This window comes from Triturus cristatus, chromosome 4_2 (genome assembly GCF_964204655.1).
Source record: "Triturus cristatus chromosome 4_2, aTriCri1.1, whole genome shotgun sequence".
Lineage (NCBI taxonomy): Eukaryota > Metazoa > Chordata > Amphibia > Caudata > Salamandridae > Triturus > Triturus cristatus.
Genome location: NC_140586.1, coordinates 20323329 through 20348135, shown reverse-complemented (window position 1 = coordinate 20348135; position 24807 = coordinate 20323329). Strand labels below are relative to the sequence as shown.

Below are 24807 nucleotides of genomic sequence, written 5' to 3'. Positions count from 1 at the left end.
TGGTGTACCTTTAAATGAGGGCGTCGGGTATAAACATGACCAGTGCTGCCAATTACAAGGAATGTGCTGCCCTTTGGGCAGCCGTGAACTCGGGCTGCCATCTGGCAGTGCATTCATTGAAATACGGAGCGGCTGCTTTACTAAGCCGATACGTGTTTCACTGCGGCACCTGCCTGCACTTGGATTGGGGACAGAGATCCCCCTGCAGGGAGGTACAGGAAGTGACTGCGCCTGTATGCCAGTAAATGTCTGGGGGGGGGGGGGGGGGTGTTGGACCCCCTTTGGCCCACTAAAGGTCTCCCCTCAGGGGTCACATGGAGAGTGCAGCACCTTTTTGTGGCGCACTTTGCCTTTGCCTATGGATAATATGGCGTTGGCACAGAGGCAAAGAGATTCCCTTTTTATGAGGCCACACTCCCATGCAAATTAAGGAATGTCCTCTTTAGATAGCGCTGCTACATGTGCCCAAGCCTACCATTATTACAGAAGGGGCTGCACAAACGTCTGCGGCCAATTATGTAATATTTAAGTGCCCAGGGGGTGCTAACATTAACCCCCAGGGCACTTTGTGTAATACAGCCCCAGGTGTTCTACATTGCCTCATAGGTGCTGTCTGTTCTGTGCTAGGGGAGTTGGGTTCAGGTGATAAGACTGGTCACAATCTTTTTCAAGGTGTTACTTCTTTGCATGAACAAACCCAGGCCATCCAGGAGACCACATATTCCTGCCGGGTCCAATTAGACCTGGTGACATAGAGGGGACATACAGCGATCTCGTTCCCTTAACTATCTTACATGATAGCTCAGCTTTTTAGGGGTCCTTCTCACTCCAATATACAGTCCTCATATATATGTATGTATATATAATCAAACCAATACCCTTTCAGGCATGGTGACGCATAATTTATATATTCATTCACAGGAAATTGCTGAATCCCGTCATGCTCCTAACAGAGGGGTGCATCATCTGTTAGAGGAAACTGCAACATCTGTGCTTTAGTCTAACAGACAGGAAGATGGCCCAGATGCCAGGAAAACTCCAGTAATGCCACTCTTGAAGTTAATTGAACAGTTTATTAACATGCCGACCAAAAAAACATATCAGAAGCGTTTCAGCTGTCCTGCAGCCTGGCTCAATTATAGTGAGGCGCGATTTTGAAAGTCTATTTACAAGGGATAATGGCTAACCTCACAGTAAACAGGCTATTGACCAGCTCGGCAATAGTTGCCGCCCTCCTCCGAAGAAATAAATCCATAGTTACATACATAATCAGTCACACATGATTCTGGTACTGAAATCCACTCGCTATTTGTCAGAACCAAGATACTAAATATACAGTTTCGGGATTTCAATTCCTGTTATTCAGGATCGCTCGCAATGATCACACTGTAATTTCGAGCGATCACTTTTGCCCAAGTGGGCGTGCACATTTCAAAACTAAGGAATTAATCACAGGGTTAAATTTCCAGTCATCTATAAACCAATACATGCTATCGGGGGTCACAATACAGTTATAGGCATATAAAGTTGTAATTTTGCAGTTTGAAGTGGGCTAACTAATTTCAATTCATTGGATTTAGTCACAGCACAGGTAGGCATTAAAACAAACCACATTGTACAGTCCATAAACGTAAATACAAAATTAATATAAGGCTTAGATGTAAAGAAATTAAATGTACCATTTGGCCCATAGTGGGCAGTTGATAGTACATTCTAGGCATGAAGCTAGCAATTTTGCCCAAGAGGGCGAACTAAGTTCAGTTAATTTAATTTGATCACAAAACAGGTAGGCATTAAAACAGACCCTATTATGCAATCCATAAATATAAAAAAATAATAGAAGTAGTAGATGTAAGGAATTAAAATGAGAAATGCGCCATTTTACCCATGTTGGGCAATTCATAATACATCTTTGTAGTGATATCAGTTTTGAAACTCATAATCTGGGAATCCATAAAAGGGATTGCGCGTCCTAGTGAGTATCGATCCTGCAATGTGTCATGGCTCCAACACACATAGTATCAAAACTTTACATCATGGATGGTTCTGCATGAAAGTTAATGATCACTTCCTTGTCTGTGGCATTCCAACCAGATAACAATTGTAATATCTTGTGCTAGTTGTGTGTGAATTTATTGACTGTGGTTGTGGTGTTTTTGCTGGGCTGTTAATTTCTTTGTTACCAGTAATATGTGTATAACAACCAGTTATTTCTTACATTTTTGGGCCCTCGGAAATTTGAAAAAATTCAATCCTGGTCTCAAGAAATGTTTCCCACTGCCACCTAAAAAGAAATACAAGTCTGTGCAACCAGCGGGTAATGCACAAAACCTATTGCAGGTGGCGGACATGGAATTAATCACAACTCTCCAAGAAGTAGAAAATGAGAATCTTGGTTTGAGGGAGAATTAATGTGAAAGTTATTTCGCTTTAGCTCCCTACAACTATAAATTAAATCGGCATCATGCTCTGCTTATGACCGCACATTTACATCACTCATGACATGTTAAATAACCCCATTGATGACATCCTTCATTAGATTTAAAGAACAATATTGTTCAACTTACTGATGACTGCCATGGTCTCCAAGCTAATATGTGAAGTCTTTAGCAGTATATCTTTCTTTTTCTTTCTTTTATTACTTTATTTCGGCCATATTAGGCCATAAAAGTACAATAATAAAATCAACATAAAAACATCCACATGTATTAAAGTCATTCCATAAAAATCGTAAAAATTCATTTACATGGGAATTCTGATCACAGGGGGCAGTTGCAGTTCATATCATCAGAATTCAGTCTTTTATTAGTTTTCTCCTTATCTGCCACATGGCCATTATGAATTTGGAAACTGCAAAGACTATATGGGGAAGGGTGCTCGTTTTCAATATTCTGTATGAGTGCGAGTGGCTCCGTATACCCAGGTTTCTGCATAATGGTGCTAGCCAATATTTCCTTGGTCTATTGTAAGCTGGGCAGAAGAACAGTACGTGAATTTCCTCCTCATCATGATTACAACACCCAGGACAGATTTTGTCATCCCTCTTTGTCCATTTACAGGTAAAAGTTTTAATAGGCAGAGTCCCTAACCTCCATTGGATGAACAATTTTCTAGCTGAAGTGGGGAAGATAATGTCCATAAAACCTTCAAAATGATAGGAATTTTTAAAATCCAAGAATCGATCAGTTAGAATACCGTTGTTGGATGCAGAGACCAGAGAAGCTAGGCTTTTCTCCTTATATAACTCCACAAGACTTTTTCGTGAGACCCTTTGGCAGCCTTGTTCGGGAAGCTCCCACAGCTCAGGGAGTCTCAACCGATATAGTTCTTTCTTTATAAAAGCCAACCACGGGATTCTATCGCACTGGTTCAGGTTCATTACGTGAGTGAGCTCTTGCCTATAATGTACCAGCTCGCCAGTGGACCAAAGCCTATGCCAAAATCTTAATGGCATTCATTCCAAATCCTCTCCTATAGAGCGAAGACCCATATCTAATCTTAAGGGGAACAGGGGTGTACCACGGGGAAGGGCCAGGAGTCGTCTAAGAATTATTTTCTACAGTAACAAGTTCTGCCCCTGCTTTATACCCCCATAGCTCACCACCATAAGATGCGGCCGCTTTAGCACGGGTTTTATACACTTCTACTGCCGGACTGATGGGTTTAAAAGTAGAAGTGTTTACAACCTTCAAAATTGCCCCAGACAGTTGGGACAACTTTAGCCGACATTTTGCTATTTGGGGTTCCCATGATAAGTTCTCTTGTAAGGTGACCCCCAAGTACTGAAAAGTTTTTACCCTTTCCAATCTTACTGAACTCAGTAATGGATTAGGTCTGGTTTTAGCTGAGGGGTTAAAGATCACGAACTTTGTCTTCTCTGTATTGATCTCTAGACCATATTGGCTACAGAAAAGACCAAATCCATCTAAAATCCGTTGGATCCCCATCGGGGATTTTGAGAGCAGGAGGGTATCGTCCGCAAACATGATGGCCGGTACCCTCCTGCCCGCCAAGGAGGGAGCATCATTGTCCCCAATGTTGTCAAGGTGGGATATGACATTGTTAACATAGAGGCAGAACAGGGTTGGCGCCAAAACGCAACCCTGTCTTACCCCTCTATGGACTGGGAACCTGGATGACAACGCTCCATCCCTCCCGCACCTGACCTGAGCAAAGTTGTTGTCATGAAGCCTAATTATGGCATTTAATAGATGGGTAGGAACACCCAACTCCTTTAGGACCTCCCATAATTTCTTGCGGAGGACCAGGTCAAAGGCTGACCTCAGGTCCACGAACACCATGTACAGCTTCCCCCCCTCGATCCTCACAGTTTTCCAATAGAGGAGAACGAGGCGGAAAATCTGATCCATGGTTGACGTGTTTTTCCTGAAGCCAGCCTGGAGGGGGCTGAGGATTTCATTTTCCTCCATCCAATCTAAAAGATGGTCCAGGAGGAGGCGAGAGAATAGTTTTTGGGGTACATCTATGAGGCTGATCGGCCTGTAGTTGGCTGGGAGAAGAGGAGAGCCCTTTTTAAAAATAGGTACTATCTCCGCCCCCAGCCACGTACAGGGGATCTCCATACCTCCCGCGATGGAATTAAAAAGAATGAGGAGGTAAGGGCCCTAGATCTCTGGGTGTTGACGAAAGAGGTCACCAGGCAATCTATCTAGTCCTGGGGCCTTCCCCATCGCCAGACCCTCTATTGCACTAACCACCTCGCCGAGGGTAAATTCCAGTCCAGCTACAGGATTAGAAAGAACATCGGAGGCCACATCATTAGCAAATTCAGGGGTTTCTTGGTACAATTTGCAAAAGTGGGCCTCCCAAACAGAAGCTGTAATGTTTGGCTCCACCGCAGCTTTGGGTTCTCCTGTGCCAGTATTTACCAGAGACCAACATTTTCTCGGATCCCTCGCTTCTAGTGCTAGAGAGAGGTCCTGCCATCTATTCCAGTCCCATTCCGATCTTGCCAATGCCATAGCTTTCCTGTATTTCCGCCTCAGCTCAATGACCTTACCCTTGTCAGAACCTACTTTTATTGTATTTATTAGTTCTGTCTTAACCTTTTTACAGGAGGAGTACCAGGTTGGGGTTCGGGTCTTTTCCTTCCGTAGTGGTACCACTGGGTAGAAAACTTCACCTAAGGCTCCCACTAGGTCTTCATGGATTTGGGCTAGCTTCTCATTGAATTCTAGGGGTCTGGGCGGATTAATTAGTACATCCAATTCTTTTAGCTTAGGGAGTGCTAGCTGATAGATTTTGCTTATACTCTCTTCTGAGTTGGCCAATATCCTCCATTTAACCCTGCGTCTATTGGAACTAAGAACCAAATTCCCTGGGTCCTCACTGGGCTCGGCGGGGAGTGGTCGAACAGCCCATGCGGGGTGCACCATATCCAGTAAAAGTGCATTATGGTCACTGTCTGTTCTTGCAATTACTCTAAAATCCTGGACCTTAGCCCAGAGACCAATATCTACAAAAATGTAGTCCAGCCGCGATTCATGGTCCTTCCTATTGAAGGTACATGATGAAGGGATGTCAGAAGGAGTACGTCCATTACAAGCCCTTAGCGCAAAGTTTAATGTTAGGGACATAATTTGTACTGCAAGGGGGGACCAAGATTTGGCGTGGGGGGATTGACATGGGGGAACACCCCAAAAGTCGTCTTCAGCAGTAAGGGCACCTTCCTTTAGACTTTCCAGCAGTATATGATCGGGTGCAAGTTAGAGAAAGAATGAATGAATGAGTTTATTGTGTCAATTAATAAAAATTGTTACAAAAATTCAAATAAAATCTCACTTACTTCATTACAATTAATACATACCAAGCGAGTTTTGATATATTGTATCTACTAAAACAAACAACAATGCTTTTTACAAACGAGGCTTAAAAACAAATAAAATACATAAGGTGCTGATTTAAAGCCAATAAATCAATTCAATACTGAAGGGTCCTTCCCCTTGTGTGCAATCTTTGCAAGTGTGGCAGGGGAGGGTTGGAGTCACAGAGTTATAAAATGCATTCGTAATTATCTTCGGAATGTTCAAACCATGCTTTGAGTCAAAAGATTCGATGTTATTGTAAAATACATTGGGTCCGACAGTGGCATAAATAAACTGAGTACTAAATATACGTAGGCGGTTTCATTTCAATGAAGTAAAAAATGTACAATCCTAAATGAAGCATGAGTTCTTTGCGACAAATAATTTTGATTCAACGGTGCGATGTGCCGGCTTTACCTAAGAGTTCTTTAGTCTTGTATGCAAACTTAGCAAACCTTGCCAATTCCATTGGAGTCTCCAGATTGAAAAGCAGTTTCATAGCTTCAGTGCAGGTTCGCACCTCGCGTTTTAAGAACAAGGGTTTCAATAAAGTGCATTGTGCGTGTAACAAACAATGACATGTACAAACCAGATGGGCCAAGGATTCCTCATATTGGTGGCAAAGTCTGCAAGTTGTTATTGCCGCTAAGACTTTCCAGCGACTGTTGATGTCTTTGATCGGCAAGACCATAAGTCTCACCATAAACATTTGTTTTAAAATTGCCTTATTTAATGCCATGTCGAGGTATGGTTGCCGTAAGTGGTCTTCATAGGAACTTGCGAGTATCCCAGTGTTGCTACTGGATGAGTTCAGTTCCTTCAAATCCTCTTCCTTTGATAATAATCTGATTGTTTTTTCAGTATGGACTTTAGGATACCAGGCTGGTGAATACAATCCTGCAGTTTGGTCATGTCTAGGTTCAATTCACTATAGGCAGTATGCAGGCCTTCACGCCACGGATTGTTTCCTTTCATAAAAATTAGCTTTAGAATTGGCTTCATTGTGTGCGGGGGGGCTGCGCTAACCCCTCGATAGAGCCGCACCATTGTGGCCCAATGCTCATAACTCTGTTTATTCAGCCCAAATTCCAATCGCACCAGAGCATTGCGAGCATGGGAGGGAATCTGAAAGATTCGTTTAAATGCGCGACAATTGGCATGTTCCATAGTGTTAATAAGAGTCGCTGGGAATGCTATCTAACCATAAGTGATTGCCGGGAGGAGTGTGGCATTCATAACTTTTCTAACTGCTTTGGTCGACGGGCTGCTTAACTTGGAGTACAGTTTGCACAGCTCGAACGTCACTGCTTTGGCTTTTGTTTCAACTGAAGCAATGTGTGCTGTGGGTTTCCCGTTGCTCATCAGCCACACCCCCAGGTAGTTGTATTTGGTCGCTGTTACTATTTTTAAATTACCCAGTCTCCACTGTTGTCTGAGTTTGTTGGTGTATTTTCCAAATATCACTACCTTGATTTTTCCTCCGTTCGCTCGTAATTCGTCGTTGTTGTAAGTGTTTAGTGTAATCTTTGCATGCCTATTTTTGTGTGGTCCAGTAATACCATATTGTCTGCGTACTGCATTAAACATAATCTATTTAGGCCGATTTTGGGGGGTAAAAGGTTGGCGTTAGATAAAATCTTTCAGAGGTCTGCCATGTAAAGATTAAAAAGCAGAGGAGCCAATACGCAGCCTTACTTTAACTCTCTCTCTGTTGGAATCTTTAGTGGCTGAATTCATCGCGGTTTTTACCCGTATCCAAGTTCCTGTGCAAAGACAGATTATGGCTTTCAACAGGTTTGCCGGTATCCCCCAGTCTTGCAGTTTCCGCCACAACAGACTCCGATTGACTCTGTCAAATGCAGCAGAGTAATCCATGAAACATGCAAAGAGAGGAGGCAAATTTTTCTGCCCGGACTGATCTATTAAGTAGGCGAGAGCTAAAATGTTGTCCGCTGTACACGATCCTGGCCTGAAGCCGGTTTGGTACGTGGGTAGAATTTCATTTTCATTAGCTCAGTCCTGTAGGTCTTGCAGGAGTAGGCTGGCGTATCCTTTCGCCTCGATGCCCAGCTGGGCAATAAGCCTGTAATTAGAGGGGTCCCCAGTGTCTCACTTTTTATGGATAGGTTGCAACTGGGAGCCTTTCCAAGTCTCCGGGACTGTTGAGTTTATTATACAGTACCGATAAAGTGGCGTGAGTACGGTTCCCCAGAAGTCGCAATCTTCTTTGAAATGATGACCTGGTAGGCCATTGGGGCTGGGAGCCCCATCTTTTCTGATATTTTTTAAGATTGTCATCACACAATCTCCTGGGACCAATACTTCAGATTTTTCTTCAGTGGTTGTCAATTTCCCTGCCACGAGTAGTCCAGATGTGCCCCTGATAATGATGGGCCTTTGCGTGCCCGATGATGGTGGGTTAGAGGCTCCACAGTATAGTGAGGTTACATGGTTTATCTATTTGTCACTGGCGACCACGTTGCGTCGATCATGCCCGTGCCCCGTGAGCCTATTCATATACAACCAGAATTCTGCCCGTTTGCTTGGAGTCAGCAGAGTGAAGACATGCAGCCATTCGGAGTCTTGTAATTTCCTTTTGTGATCCCAGAAATTTTTCTGTGTGTTTTCCTTGCTAGAAGTACGGTTTGGTGTGTTTTGTATATACCCTCTCGCTTGTGGTTGCGTAAGGCAGTTCTTAGTAGCCTCTTGCTATGCTCGGCCTTTTTTATTTTTGGAGTTGGCAACAAGGCCTTTCTCTAAATGTTGGGGGGAACCTTCTTTGTTTGCCTATTAAGAGATGATATAGCTTGGTCGACAGCTTGATCAAGTTCTCCGGGATATTGCCACTTGTGAATTCATCAGCTATTTTCGACCAATCGCTTTTCCACCTACTTGGGACTGATGTGTCTTTTGTTCCACTTTAGTCTCCTCAGCAAAACATGGATGTCTTCCCCATTTGTATTGCCCGTAAGAACAGTGGGCTCGAGCCAACTCGCTTGTAGAGTGATAGGTGCAAGTTAGAGTTAATTGACTAAACTATAACTGGCGTATTTCAGTGGGTATTTTTATGCTCTTGTCTCATTTCAGCACCTAACTATAACATCACTTCAACATTTTTTTTTTCAGTAAATATAAATGTACAGACACTCTCCTTCTCTGGGGGTAGTGATTGATCCCGGTCATGTCAAAACTCTACACAGATTTACTAGGATGTTTCAGTAAGCAGCCTTCCCTACTTGTATGTATTGTATTGTCGATTTTATACAACACATCATACCTTTGATGAAGCCATGAAGCGTTTCATGTTCAAACCAGGTTGCTGGAACCTTTTCAAAGTGCCCGATTGCAAAGGTGTGTTTGCAGATTGTCCTGTATTGAGGTGTTGGGTGAGATGTGTGAGTATCCGGAGATGTGCTCCAAAACACGAGGTGGTGTTGCTTATGAGTGTAAGAATAAATACAGTTGCACATGTGGGTGCCAGGGTCAAAAGTCCTACCACTCATTACAGTAAATCAGCTGCCACCGACTATTCGTCATTGCATTGCCTCAATATGAGGATGGTATGCAGCCATGTTAAAAGGAGGTCCACTTTTGGTCGACCCCATTAGACGCATAGACAACTAATTTTCTGTTGAGCAACTTGCTTCAAAAAAGTATAGCACCCGCCAGGTGACGGAGTATGAAATTCTCTGCAGTAAAGCATTTTCAGTCAAGCAGAAATAGTGAAATGAGGAGTACGGTGGCACATGGCTACTGCACCATAGCCTTTAAAGCCTATAAAGGTCATTGCCAGTTTTGTAAACTCTGTTGCTTCTGTTGATGAATGCACCTACTGGAGCTAGTTGAACAGATTAGTTTGCTGTTCTATTTTAATATGACTAACTTTTGTCAAAAATAAGGGGTTCAGGTTTAAGTATGTTAACTATGCTGCTGCTGTTCATTGCGTAGATCTCTTTTTCCTCCCTTAGACTTGGTTCTGAAATATAAGTGGGAAAAAATGAGGATGGCATAACAGCAATTTTCAGAATTTTTCGTTTATTACAGAACCAAGTAGAGTTCGTGTTGCACATGTTGATATGATAAAGAAAACTAATTTTGTGAACATGAAAAGTGCTTTTGGAAAAACAGATGTCTACACATTCAGGTTGAGAGTAACATACAAGCATGGCTAATTCCTAGGCTATTCCCTCCCTCTTCTGTGTTTTTTCAGGGGTGCTTGCACTTTGGTCTCTCATTACCCATGTGATGTATGCACAGGATTTCTGGCGGACATGGCTGAAAGGTCTGAGGTTCTTCCTCGTCGTTGGCATAATCTTCTGCATGCTTTCGTTAGTCGGATTCATCACTTTCCTTGCCCTGGCGATCACTGAAAAGCAGTGTAAGTACTGTGCATAATGTTCCGAATCCTTTCAAATGCAAAGTCAGACCTTTTGTTGAATGTTATGCAAATGAAGGATGATATATTTCAGTTTTCCGTAAGGTAGCTGATTAGGAACAACAGATATGTCAATCTGTAAATATCTACTAGTTACTTGCCAGTTTACCTGCAGCCTTTACAAGAGGACTATTTAAGTGTGTGGTGTACAAGTATCTCAACATGTTGCCTCTAAACATCCGTCTTTGGCCTGTAGCGTCTTCAGTTATTGACACAGCTAGAGCACTAAAAACCTCAAATATACAGATCTTATGTTGAGGTGGACATCAGGGAGGTCGCTGTGGATTTTAACATGAACAAACTGGATGACTCATATGAAATCTCTTTGTTTTGAAACATTTCATTATCAAAACTTGGATCTTCTTAGGATAGGATAGGATAGGATAATTATTTATAAAGCGCGTACGTATGCCGGAGCGTCTTGGCGCTGGTAGAGAGAGAGGGAAAAATATTGTCTTCCTCAGCGGGTCTCGTTAAAGAGCCATGTTTTTAACGGTTTCCTGAAAGCCTGATGATTGCCTAATATTTTCATAGAGTAGGGAAGCTTGTTCCAAAGACTAGCGGCACGGAAAGAGAAGGCTCTCCCTCCCCATCTGGCTTTGCGTATCCGATTTATCTTAATGAGGCCTTGTGTGGTAGACCTTCTTGGAACAGATATGAAGGGGAAATGTCTCCCATTTATTTGGCCCAAAGAAGTGCTTACTTTCCTTTGTTATTTTCTTTTTATTTTAGGTAGATTCATATTGCTGAGTTTGTGTGTGTAGGTATAACTTAGAAGATTACCTGAAATGGTGTAGACAAGTCTCTGGGCAGCCTTATTATCAGGCGGGAGAGTGTTATGCAGGGTGATAGTGCACAGGCTCAGGAGGGCAGAGTTGGCCTGCTTTGTTCTCCATGCTAGAGCTATAAAAGAAGACTTTCCAAGTGTTGTTTGAGTTTACAGAGAATATATTTTTGTGCACAAAGATACAGAGTGTCAGTTTAGTTCGGATGGAAAGCCCAAAGGCAATTCCCATCTCACCCTGGTGAGGGAGAGGTAGAAACTGGAGGATATACTACATAGTCCCAGACAATTGTAGAAGGTACTGGCAGTCAAGTTGATTTAGTTCTAAGACAATGGTCACAGATCAGTGTTTTTACTGAGGATGCCCTTGTAGATAGACTTCCGGCTCAATAAGCCAGTAGGCTCTGGGCATCTTGCTTTGCAATGATCAGGGGATCCTTTATTTATGTTTTACTGATGTTTAGTTTCACATGTTTCTGGTCATCCAGTCATACATGATGGCGATATGACACAGTGTAATTTCTGATTTGAGATTGGTTTTAGCGAAATATGTGCTTTGTCTTTAAAGTAGCAGGTTAGGCTGGAGGAGTCCGTAAGATAAAGGCATTAGTGAGAGGCAGGTGCTGAATAGGATTGTACGGGTGATGGGGAATCCTGTGGACAGCCAGATTTAAATCTGGAGAATCAGGACATGTGGTGAAGCATGATGTCGAATGAAGTGAAGGTGATAAATTCCAGTGCTATGGAAGCACAGTGGAGGGGTAGGGGTGATAAATGTTAAAGATAGCAAAGAGGTGAAGATGTATGAGGGCAGCAGCCCCAGTCTGGTGCACGTGTGTCCTCATATTATCCCACTTAGTGATGTCGACGGCCTCAGTTCCGCTGCAGGTTTAGACGCTGTCCTGGGAATTAGCCTGGAGCTCATGGGGCTCTGTGTAATTATGAAGTTGTGTTAATGTTGCTATTTAGATTAATCAAACTGTATGCTGCCCATCTCTATATAGTTCTTTGGGTTGCTGGGCTAAGTATATGCTTCTTTAGCTTTTCAGAACAATCCAGGAGATTCCCTGATGAAAGGAGGTGGGAGTCATTCAAGCCGTAAGGAGGTTAAGTGTAAGGACAGAAGCCTCTAGTAGATAACTGACAGGCATGGGTGGGCATATGTGAGCTTGTGATTACGATTTAAGGCAATCCGTTACAACCATGGCTAAATAGGAGTCAGCTAATAGAGAAGGCTGAAGTATGATAGAGTAGGATGATGCTGGAGGATGAGTATTGTGAAAGGAGGCCATTTGTTTGGTGGGATCAGGATTTTACTGAGGCGTTTTACTAGTGAGACAAAAGGGTTTGACTGATCTGATTTGTAGGTCGTAGAATTAATAGCGGAGTTATGAATAGTCACTTCAGTGGACATTTGGGTTTAGCAAAACAGTTGACCTTTCAATTAGATTTGCAAAGTACATAATGTCGCTTCATGATGTGGTCAATTGATTTGAGCTTGAAAAGTTCTTTGCTATACCATTTCTCATGGAACTATCTTCCTGCGGATACATGTGAGAAACTGGGTGTCTGTTTCAGGATCCCCCCACTTTTTGCCTGTTGTTTTTTCCACAACATATTTTATTGTTTTTAAGCAGCACATCAAGGCCTGGTCAGCCTGCACATAAATATAGAATCAAGAGAAACGCAGGACTCAATACCAGAAATATATAGAAGAGCATACCCCAAGAACAAGGCACAGTCAGGTACCAACTACCCCAAGCCCAGCCCATTTCCCACTGCATAGCAACAAATATAGTAGAAAAATATAAGGTGTATCCTCATGTCTCGGTTACATATTTCACTGTCCGTCTGAGCCATGATAGGCTGCTCTGGCTCCAACAATATGCCCCTGTATTCAGCCCAGCTCTGCCATATCTTGGTATGTTTTGGGGCCAACCCGTTGCCCAAAACAATGACACCTCTACACTCATGCACTGATCCATCGCGTTCTTCCAGACCCCCACCAACTGTTGCATCACTGCCTTCCATTTCTAGGCAATGTCCCATTTAGCCAACGTGAGCTCTAAGAACAATAAGTTTGATTTGTATCTGTTCCCCCAATCTCCTCAGTGCTGTGAAGGAGGATCAGTTTGGGGTCTAGGGGAATCTCTCAAGAAAGAACCCAGGCCAGACAGGAAGTCACTACCCACCAGAAATGATGCAGAGCATCACAGCCCCATAAAGTGTGAAAGAAGGTCTACTCCTCTGTGCCACAGCGTAGGAACTGGGTATCCGCAATCACCCGATCCGCCATAAACAGTGTCTAGTATAATAAGCACTATGCAGGTATTTGAATTGGATCAGGTGGAGCCGAGATGAAACTGCGGCCCGCGAGGTCTTAGAGGTTAAACATGTCGCTCTTTTGACGTTGATAGATTGCCTTTCTTCATAACTAGAGGTAAACAATCTACACACTCCTTTTATCTTTACCTAGGTGACCCTGGATTCAAAATAACTTTGTGGTACCCCTTAGGTAGTTTTCATTCACCACTTAACTTATCTCCCACACACCCACACTCACCATCACATTTTTTTTAACTAAAAGATCTCCGCTAAAGAGCCCTCTCGTGGGGCCCGTGGGGTATTGCAGCGCCAAGCCCGATGAAGCATGACACCCTCACTGGAGTGTGAGGGCACTACTTCCTAATAAGGAAGACCCCTCGCTCTACTACAAAACTAACCTGAGACACAGGAACAGATACCCTGTTAATATGTTCCTACAATATCAAGTCCACTCTTGAATATTGTAAGTGTACAGGGAAGCAATAGAGAGTACATGGGCTGGAAACTTGTCATTACTTGTTTCCTAGCTCCATGAAGGCTTGACTGTACCCTAAGATGTTTGGTACCAAACATTTTGTCTTAATAAATCCTCACTGATGCCAGTGCTGGATGTATTAATAAATGCACATAAGGGACCTTTTAGAGGGTCCCCTGAAAATCTACCAAGCACTGGTGTTGCCTCTGACTATTCATAGCTAGCCGGCCACCACCAGACATGTTTCTGCTCTCATGGGGTGAGAGCCCGTGCTCTCAGAGGCACGAAACAAAGCCTGCTCTGGGCGGAGGTGTTTCACACCTCCTCCAGTCCTGAATGGTCTTCCAGACGTTGAAGTGCAACCCAGGCATCTCCAGATAGTGGAGGATGCCAACCACCCTTTTCGTTTGGCAGGAGGAAAGGCAGGTAATTTAGTTAGACGAGGAGGTGTGCCCACATTCAGCCAGCACCACCCTTAAGGTGTGGCAGGAGATGTGGACCCCACTTTCGAAAAACCTCTATCTCGAGATGATAGGAAAACCCACAGGAAGTGGTCACTTAGAGGGTGTAAACACCCTGAAGTCAGGTAGCTCCTCGGGCTACTTCCCGTCTGCCCCTTAAACACCACTAAATATAGTATTTAGGTGGCATCCCTGGACCTGGGAACTTAGATTCGATGGACACGAAGAAACAGACAAAGAAGAGCTGCTGCCTGAGAACTGAAGCCTTGCTGCAGAGACATTGGCGCCAAACCCTTCCTGCTGCCTTAAGGACCCAACAATCGTGGTGTGCTGCCTTGCCTTGCCATGCCACTGTGAAACTACAAGGACCCAGAAGCACCTCCAGTCTTCAACAAATTGCCAAAGAACCTCCCATATAACAGAGGCTCTGGTCCCCTGCAGCAGCAGGCGCTGAACCGCAAACTCCGATCTTACGACTTGCTGCTCCCAGATGAGTCTGACATAGCACCTGGACCAAAGGTGGTACACCAGCTTTGAAGGGTCAAATCTGTTCCCCACCAAGATGGAGGGCACCAGGACCTACCAGAGCCGTGCTGCGCCAATACCTGGGGTACCAGATCTCCTGCAACCTGCACCGAGACAATGAATCCACTCTGGGATCCATCTGCCCAGGAAGCAAGCACCTGTCCAAGCACGCCTTGACCCCCTGAGACCCACTTCGTGGTCCTGCTGTCCCGAAATCGCTTCTCCAAGCTGTCTGCTTTTGACTGTGAGGACATCTTGACGCACGCTTCCCGGATGACCTATAGGCTCTGCACTCAGTCTGACTGGCCCCGGTAATGATGATTCAACTGCACGTACGTGGTCCTGAGTCCCTTGCTGCCTGCTCCCTCGAGTGGGACTCCTCTGACTTACCTGTAAGTTCCCTTGTGCAGTACATTTTCAAGTGGCCCCCTCTCCTGTAGCGCACCATCTACCAATGACCTCAGCACGCTTCTCCTGGGCAAATCCGGGACTTTCTTGAGATTCCTCTGGTGGAACAGTGGACCCGGCCTTGCTAACTACTGAAATCCAAGAGGTGAACATTAAAGTCGATTTTATATGCATTTTTGTCTTTTTTCCCATTGATTTCACGTGATTGATTTTGCAAACTTTAAAAATGTATAGCTTAAAAGTACTTACTGTAGAACGACTTTCTTGGTCTCAAAAATAATATAGAAATTGATATTATTTTTGCAAATTTGTCTGTCATACTTGTGTTTGCATCTCATTTATTGCCTTTGAGTACATCAAATGAATAGCACTACCCTCTGATAAGCCTAACTGCTTGCCCACACTACCATAAATAGAACATTAGTATTATCTTCTTTTGCCTCTGTAAACCAATAAGGGACTCACTGAACTGTCTGCGCAGTGTACTTTGCTTCAGTAATATATATATATATATCCAGCTTCCTACAATACCTCACCATCAAAATATCTTCTACGGCATGAGACTGGTCTGCAAAACATTTCTCTTATCCACAGCTCCATCATTCTAGATATGACTACACCTGTGTGTAATATAGGGGACAACCTCAATGCTGACATGCATTCCTGTTTATCTGTGAATCATTAATCTGTCCAGAGATCTCCCAATCTCACTCTACCTCTCAGTGCTTCGGTGATGAAAACTCCTCTGTTTCGCAAACAGCTAGTTCAAAACACTCGCTGAAGGTCTCCTGGACCAAGCCCTGCTGTGAGTGACAGAGGCAGATATCTCTAACAGATCCACACAACATTTGCATTTGGTGTTTTGGGACCACCAACAACTTCACAGAATGCAGATTGTGTTCCCAGGTTCACCAAGGACCCTCAGAGGGAGGCCAAGTTATTTTTTTGTCAAGCCTCACAGGGACTCCTCAAAGTATACGCCTCTTGATGATGGTCAATCTCCAAAACGGCTTCTTACAGAAGACACAAATGCACCATAAGGAGGAGAAATCTTCTTCAATGAAACTGCCTGCTATCCTGAATATTTGGAGCCACGACACCTTTCCCGGACCCTAGGATCTTTCTCTGAGCCAATTCAGAAGCGGTAAAACATTCAGCCAGAATTTGCTGCTTCATCTGCCATCCCAACATAGGTGAAGGCCTCCATCTAGACATTTTGGATATCTGGGCCACTCCTCAAGGACAGGCACACTCCTTTGTGCTTAGCATCTCAAGCAGCTCCAACCATGCCACCTCCATATTCCACACCTCCATGGGCTCTGGCCTTGGCACCTAGAAAGAAATCATGGACCAGAGTACCATCATCTGTATGTCACAAAGCTGCCACCACAGCCAACTACACAAAGCAGAGCTCATCTTTATTGTGCTTCCTGCTACTGTACACTGAACTCTACCTCAGGGTGGCTTTTTCTCTGACTACTTACATGAACACCCAGTGATTTCAGAACTAATGATATACCAGGATTGCAGTTTCTGCTTTGAAACAAAAGCCTCCAACATGAAACTGGGTTAATAAATGTGTATTTTTGTTTGACTTATGTGTATGTTCTGTTTTATATTATGTTACTGTTCTTTTTGTTCTCACTAGGTGAACTTCCAAGTGTGCTTCAGTTTGTATTTGGAGTCTCCATTGAATTCATATGTTGAAATATTATCATCTATACAGTTTAAATCTGTCCTACAATGAAAACGAATCATTTCATTGCTGAAGAATGATATTATGTTAAGATCTATCGTTATAGAGAACCCCTTTTCACGTTACTACTAGAGCCAATCATGACACCACCTTTGGAGTCATTATCTATACTGCCCTTGAAGTTAGCTAAAATAATCCTTGAGCCTTGAACAAAACTTGGAGCTAGCCTTGATAAGAAGCTTCTTCCTATACCCAGAAATTTGCCTGGATGGGTGAGTTATTTGAAACCAATCGAAACACCAGAACTGCACCTGATAATGATTATAGTTGCAAGGAAGATCATGACTTTGAGTCCTTCTTACTCTAATGCTGGCCTTTGTTGACTTACGATATACCAGTGGTCTAGATACCTCTTCAGAAAGGGACATCTCTTACCCCTTTGGGCCTTTGACTGAGAAATATTTCTCCTTTTGTACAGCGGTGTGTAAAGCTGCAGAAACTCCAGAACTGACTTTGACCTCGGTGGAGCCTAAGCTGAAACATTTTAATGGAAATCTTGCAGTCTGCTTCCCCAGTTGCGGAGGCCATGCTTCCTTCTAATGAAGCATTACTGAAAATTGTTTTGTGTGCCTGGAGGAAGTCCTTCTGGGGCCTAGCTGTCCACAGATGAATTGCCAGATGCACAAGCTTGCTCCATATGACTCGGAATTCATGTCTTTGATACCATCAGCAGAGAGGCTGGTTGTTCAGGGTTCATCCTACATACTGAATCACAGTTCCTTCCCTTTTGCCCCACCGGACTGAGTGTCTAAATGACTGGACTCCATGGGCTGGAAGGTCTTGGCTTCAGGCAGCCTCACTCTATATGCCGAGTAGCGCTTGATTACCAGGCCGCTATATCTGTTCCTTCTTGGATTTGGCCAAAATGATGATGATGAAGACCGATTTATAAAGCACACAGGTGCTCCTGGGAGTGTCCTAGTACTAGTCTAGCAGCAAGTAATACAATTACAGAGTTAATAGCCAGGTTTTAAGCTTTTTTCTGAAAGCAAGTTCCGAAATTTCCTTCCTCGGATGCAGAGGGAGAGGTTTTGCCTAGAAAGGAAAAAGAGCACCCACCAGTCCTTGTTCTTCTCACTCTTGGCACTCTAGCGAAGGCCAGATGTGTGGACTTCCTGGCAGGGCTGTAAAAATGAACACTAGAGGTCAGGTAACTTGGAACAGTATTGTGCAGGGCACGAAAAATCAACAGCAATGTTTTGAACAGAATTCTCTTACTCATGGAAGCCAGTACAAGGAAGTAAGATGCATTGAAGTCCCTGTTGTCCACAGCAATTTCAAAAAGAGTTGTGCCGCGTAATTTTGAACCATATGAAGACCGTGAATGGCGCAGTCCGGAAGTCCAAGATTTAATGCATTAGAATAGTCCAGGTGTGAGGTAATCCGAACCTAGATAACAGTTTTCCCGGCCGGAAAAGACAGCAAAAACAAGAACTTTTTCAAACCCAGCAGAATTGCAAAACATTCCAGTCACTGCGCTAATCTGAGGTTGGAAAGTTGAGCAGTTGTTGAACTTGACTCCCAAGTATTTGGCTGTCTCTATAAAAGATGCATGCGGAGCAGGTCCTTCTGGCCAACATGCCGACCCGTTGCTAGGTGCCCTAGCGCCAAAAAAGTATTTCCGGTTATCATGTTGCACATCAGTTGTTTCTGATGCAATCAGTCAAACACACCAGTTAGGCACAACTTATTGGAGTCGAAGACAAGATCTTCCCCTTCCTTGAAAGAAAGAGAATTTGAGTATCATCTGCATGTGATACAATCTTGGTTCCCAAAGACTCAACCACAGAAGCGAGTGGGATAAGATGGACATAAAAACAAAGTTGGGCTAAGGGCTATACCCAGAGGATCCCCAAATGAAATTGCCCTGTTGCTAGAAGCAAACGAGGGAAGCCAAACCTCCTGTTCTCTATTGTCTAAGAAGGTCAGCCACCTGAGGGTCAGACTCTTTAGTCCAATATTCAAAAGCGGATAACTAACAGGAAGGAGTGAGGGACCTTGTCAGAGGTGTACGACAGATCTAACAAAATCCGCACAGCCTTACTCCTGGAATCTAGAGTGCCTTTGATTTGTTCCCCCACCTCGAGTAGGTCCGCCTCAGTACTCAGATTCTGCCTGAAACCAGACTGACTAGAATGTAGGAGAACATTAGTCTCTAAATAACAGGAAAGTTTTTTATTGACTGATTTCTCCAAGATCTTAGAGTGTGCAGACTGCAGGGAGATGGGCCTCTAATTACTCAGCAGATTAGGGTCAGCTGAAGGCTTCTTCAATAATGGAAGAATCTTTGCCTGTTTCCAACCTGTGGGAACCATCGCGGAAGCCAGCAACTCATTAAGCAGCCTTTTTTCCCTACGGATTAATCACCTCTGCTGTCATAATTAACACACTGGTGCGGCAGGGAACAGCAGGTGAGCCTGATTTGAGACTTTGAATGGCTGTTAGTGATTCCTCTAGATAGAGATCACCTCTTTAGTTGCTACCCTGGGAAGAGGGAGGCTACTAAGCTTCTGACTAAGTCCCTCAGCAGAGCCTGCAAGGGTGAGTTGGATATTAGCAATTTTCTCTTGAAAAAAAGAGCTAATTTAATGGACCAGTCTACAACCTGTGGAGCTTCTCTAGAGCAGGCCGCAGGGGAGATAAAGTTGTTCACTATCTTAAACACGTCACATGTCTTATTGCTTGCCTCTTCCGTCTTGCTATCAAAATATGCCTTTTTAGCAGTCTTAAGCGAGGCATGTTATTTGCTCAATGCCATCCAATATGAATTCTTCTCTTTCAGATTATACTCCTTACTCCACACTCTTTTGGCCTTTTTACAACTTTTTTTTTCTTCAATTAGTGGTTCAGTAAACCAGGGACCCAAATGCCTACTTCTTTCAGATTTCCTGGACTTGATGGGAGCCAGGGAATTGACTGCTTCACAGATCTAGCCATCCATCCTGCTAATGTCTCCCAATGTTGCCTGAGAACTTGTGCATAGTCATATTACGGGAGGCGAGGAGCTTGGTTTCCTGTATTTTATTGTAGGGCCTAAATGACGAGGTACCTGAGTTATAGTTATCAGAGCAGCCATAAGAAAGAGGGCTGACCAACTGAACCTAATCAAATAGTGGCCAGTACAAGGAAGGGGGCGAGTGTTGCACATCAGCAACTTATGACTGGAGAACACCAAGTCAATTGAATGACCCACTACGTAAGTAGGCTAGGTAATGAACTGGGTCAAATTAAGGAAAGACAAAGTCTCCACTAAGAGTACCGATTCCTTATTAGTGGCACAATCCATGTGAATATTAAAATCTACAAGTACTATAAAATGAGAATGTTTTATTTCCGATTGAGAAAGGGCGTCTGCAAGAGAGTCGAGGAATGCTCCCGCCTGGCTGGGGGGGGGGGTCTATAAATTAGTCCCCACACTCCTTATTTGGGTGCAGAAATAGTGTCAAAACCGAATACAGGGTTGCACCTGTTATACACAAGCTGCGCCATGTCATAAATATCTACAGATCTCTTGTGGATGGGACAGACAATTGTTTAGAATGTATGTTTGCATCTCAAAAGTCTGCATAATAAAACCTAAAGCAACACAAATTGATCTAAAAGTTTTTTGAAGTGTTTTTACAAACTGTACTAGGACACCGAGATGCTTAGCTTACTATAAAAACGTATTTTTTATTATTTAGAGTGTGAGTTGGATAGTAAAACGTTCTCTGAAGTAATTAATAAGATCTGAAAGAAACAGTTAGTTATAGATTCCTTACCTTAGAATTACCCACAGGCGTCGGACTGTTTCAGGAACGTTTTTCTTCAGCAGTACCCCTGTGCGTCGGAAGGTGGCGTAGGTCGACTCCGCGTTCGTCGTTGGCATCGTGGTCACTGGGATGACGTCGCTGTAGCTACATAGACACCACCCTCGCTCGCTGACGTCAGTTCTTTCTTTTTGCGCACCAGCCAGCGCAGATCCGGAGAGAGTGGTACCTCCAGTCACTTTTTTACTGACTTTTTCTCGACTTTTGTGGACGCCTTTGTTGCCGAGTCTATCGACTCCTGGTGCACGAGTGATTCCCGGTTTCAAGGCTTGCGATTCCTGTAGCCGACTGATGTTGCTGACTGATCCGCACCACGTGTTTGTTTTGCCTGGAGCGTGACCACGATCCCAAGTTGTGCTCTGACTGCCGGACCATGAATCCAAAGTCTTTGCGGCAGCGGTCCCGAAAGCTTCTCGAGGCCTAGCAGTCGGCTCTGTGCCGTTCGAGGTACCGGTCGCGTGGGAGGTCGAGGGACCGGTCGCGGAGCTACCACCACCAATTTTCTTCCAAGTCTTCACAGTCCTCAGGTAAGTCGAAGTTCAAGAAGAAGTCGAAGAAGCACCGTCGCTCTTCGACTTCTCCCCGTCGGTCGGCCGACGTGACGAGGGATGCGGGTGGTGCCCCTCCCGGGGCTCTGCGTTCAGAGCCCGAAGGGTTGACTGCATGATTCCCCCCCCTTCCCGGGACCCGAAGCGACCCCGGCCCAGCTTCACCACTTTTACGAAGCGATGCATGCCAACTTTGAGCAGCCCGACTCTGCCGGCGCGCCTTCTGGTCCCGAGGACTCAGCTGGGGGCCCTGGGCCTTCGATGCCGGCGGCATCGGCCCCGGTGCCGCAGAGCCCCCTTGGATCCAGGCCTGGATCCAGATCGGCAATGGTCGACCTGATTACAACTCCCCCGGCTCCGATTCCACTGGCACCACGTCCGCAGCTGACGCCGGTTGTGTCCCCAGCCGGCTTCGATTCCAGCCTCCACCTCGATGTAGACACGGAGCCGGACTGGCACTGACGGGCACTTTTGTGCCCTTGTTCTACCCTGGCTCTTTTAGACCAGATTGGCAGCCAAAGGAGGGTGAGGAGGACTGGGAGGGGTTTGGAGACCCTTTAACCCTTTAACCCTTTAACTGATCAGATGCGAACCGGACTGGGGGAAGCCAGTGGTTTGGATACCTCACCAGACCTTGGCATGTTGTCTCCTCCTACCATGGCTACGGAGGAGGGAGTGTCTTATGCCGTGGTGTTGCATAGGGCGGCCGAGGCTCTCAACCTCGAGCTACCTATGGTGGTAGTCAGGACTAACCTCCTGACAGAGGTGCTTCAACCGGCAGCGAGCTCTCCGGAGCCCCTGCTACCGTTTAATGAAGCCCTCACTGACATCCTTTTGGGCACCTGGTCCAGGCCAAGCCTCCACCTCCAAAGACGCTTTCCCTAACGCACCACCTGATCGGGAATCCCAAAAAATGGACCATCTTGGGAATGAGAGGTTTTCTTCCTCCAGCTTGGGGCTGTGTGCGGTAAACACCGCATGCCTTTTAGGCCGTTACACCCAGTCCGTGTGGGATACGGTGGCGCAAGTGCTGCCCCAGTGCCCGGAGGAGGCCCGGGCCGTACTCTCCCGAGCAGTTGCCGAATGGAGAGACACAGTTTACCATCTGCTGTGGGCTGGATACCGCCGACTCACTAGGCAGGACGATTTTCACGTCCGTAGCCCTTGGATGCTACGCCTGGTTGAGATCGACTGGTTTTTGAGGGGATGTCCAATCCACTCTTATGGACATGCCCTTTGATGGCTGTCGCCTATTCGGCGACAAGGCAGACAATGCACTGGATTGCTTTAAGGACTCTCGGGCTACGGCCAGGTCCTTGGGCCTCTCCACCACCTGATCTGCGCAGTCTGCTTTTCGCCTCTTTCATGGCTACGGAAGGGGTGCCCCGCCACGTCCTGCCCAGAGCCACAGGCCAGCACAAGCTGTTCAGCCCCTGTGCGGCCGGGGACATGGGAACCACCACCGTGGTTCTGGGGGCCAGCGGGCGGGCCAGTCCACCACAGCCCCCTCTGCAGCAGCCTGCAAACCCTCCTAGTCCGACCTTTTAGGGCCACCAATCGCCAGTGGGCGGCAGGATTCGCCATCACCACCCCTACTGGCGCACCATCACGTCGGACAGGTGGGTTTTGCAGATGGTCCGAAGTGGCTACTCCCTCCCCTTCGAGACTACACCTCCAGCCATGCCACCTCAGTACCATCGCATGTCGGAGGATCATCTGTCCCTTCTCTGACAGGAAGTTTCAGCACTCTTGGCCAAGGGAGCCATAAAGCGAGTTTCTGTCCCAGAAGTACGTCGTGGTTGCTATTCCCACTACTTCCTAGTGCCCAAGAATGACAAAGGCCTGCATCCTATCTTGGATCTCAGGAACATCAAACGCTTCCTCCGGAAGGAGAGGTTCAAGATGTTAACGCTAGCTCAGGTCCTGTCTGCTCTCGACCCTGGAGACTGGATGGTAGCGATGGACTTGCAGGACGCTTACTTTCACATCCCCGTCCTGCCGGCCCACTGGCATTATCTGCGGTTCACGGTAGGCCACGAGCACTTTCAGTTTAATATGCTCCCCTTTGGCCTTACCAGCACCCCTCGGGTGTTCACGAAAGTGATGGCAGGGGGCGCAGCTCATCTGCACAGATCAGGGGTTCCAGTCTTCCCCTATCTTGACAACTGGCTGTTGAAGGCAGGCTCGCCCCAGGTTGTCATCTCCCACCTCCAGACTACGGCCGACCTCCTGCATTCACTGGGGTTCTCCATCAACGTGCCAAAGTCATAGCTGACTCCTTTTCAGAAGCTCCTCTTCATCGGAGTGGTTCTGAACACAACGCAGTTTTGGGTCTATCCTCCCGAACAGCGAGTCCGGAATATTCGGGCTATAATTCCGATCTTTCAGCCTCTATCCCGGGTTTCGGTCACTGAGTTTCTTAGCTTACTATAAAAACGTATTTTTTATTATTTAGAGTGGGAGTTGGATAGTAAAACGTTCGGGGCCTGATGGCCTCCTCCATCCTGCTGGTGGACTATGACAGATGGCATATGTGGGCTCTGCAGTGGGACCTGAAGTTCTAGTGGGCACAACATCAGGGAAACCTGTCCGATTGCATCCGGATCTCAGAGGGAACTGCACACCAATTGCAGTGGTGGCTAACAAACCAGGATTGGGTCAACGGCAGATCCCTCTCCCTTCCCAACCAGAATTCACAGTGGTGACCGATGCATCACTTCTGGGATGGGGTGGCCACATGGGGGAGGCGGCGATCAGAGTCCTCTGGTCTCCAGCGGAGTCCGGGCTCCACATCAACCTTCTGGAGCTTCGGGCGATTCTTCTTGCACTCAAAGCATTCCTTCCCTCTGTCCGGGGAAGAGTAGTGCAGATGTTCACGGACAACACCACCGCCATGTGGTACTGCAACAAACAAGGCTGGGTAGGGTTGTGTACCCTATGTCAAGAGGCCCTCTGCCTCTGGACATGGCTGGAACATCCGGGCATATCCCTGGTGGTTCAACACCTGGCAGGTTCACTGAACGCCAAGGCGGACAAACTCAGGTGCATGATGGATCACGAATGGCGTCTTCACTCGGAGGTGGTGCAAGGTCTCTTTCAACAGTGGGGAGAGCCTTGGTTAGATCTATTAGCTACCGAAGAGAACGCACAATGTCAGCAATTCTGGGCGTTGGAATTTCCAAGGTGGCACTCACTAGGCAATGCTTTTCATCGCGAGAGGAGTTGCGGTCTTCTATACGCCTTACCGCCTAAACCATTTCTGCCCAGAGGGCTGAAGAAGATCAAGCGTGACTGGACCCAAGTCATTCTTGTGGCTCCAGATGGCACGAAGAGTCTGGTATCCTGAGCTGCTACACATGGCCATCGATCCTCCGATCAGACTGCCTCTTCGGGAGGATCTTCTGTCGCAGCAGCAGGGTACGGTCCACCTGTCCAGCCTCCACCTCCTTGCGTGGA

General features: G+C 45.7%; 1 protein-coding gene across 1 annotated transcript in view; it reads left to right on the top strand.

Annotated features, from left to right (window-relative positions):
- SLC48A1 (solute carrier family 48 member 1) overlaps positions 1-24807 on the top strand; it is a 154000-nt gene that overhangs the window by 103666 nt on the left and 25527 nt on the right. Inside the window, exon 2 of the mRNA XM_085600249.1 lies at positions 10036-10203. Within this exon, the coding sequence (XP_085456375.1) occupies positions 10036-10203 (168 nt within the window). The remainder of the gene's footprint in view (positions 1-10035; positions 10204-24807) is intronic.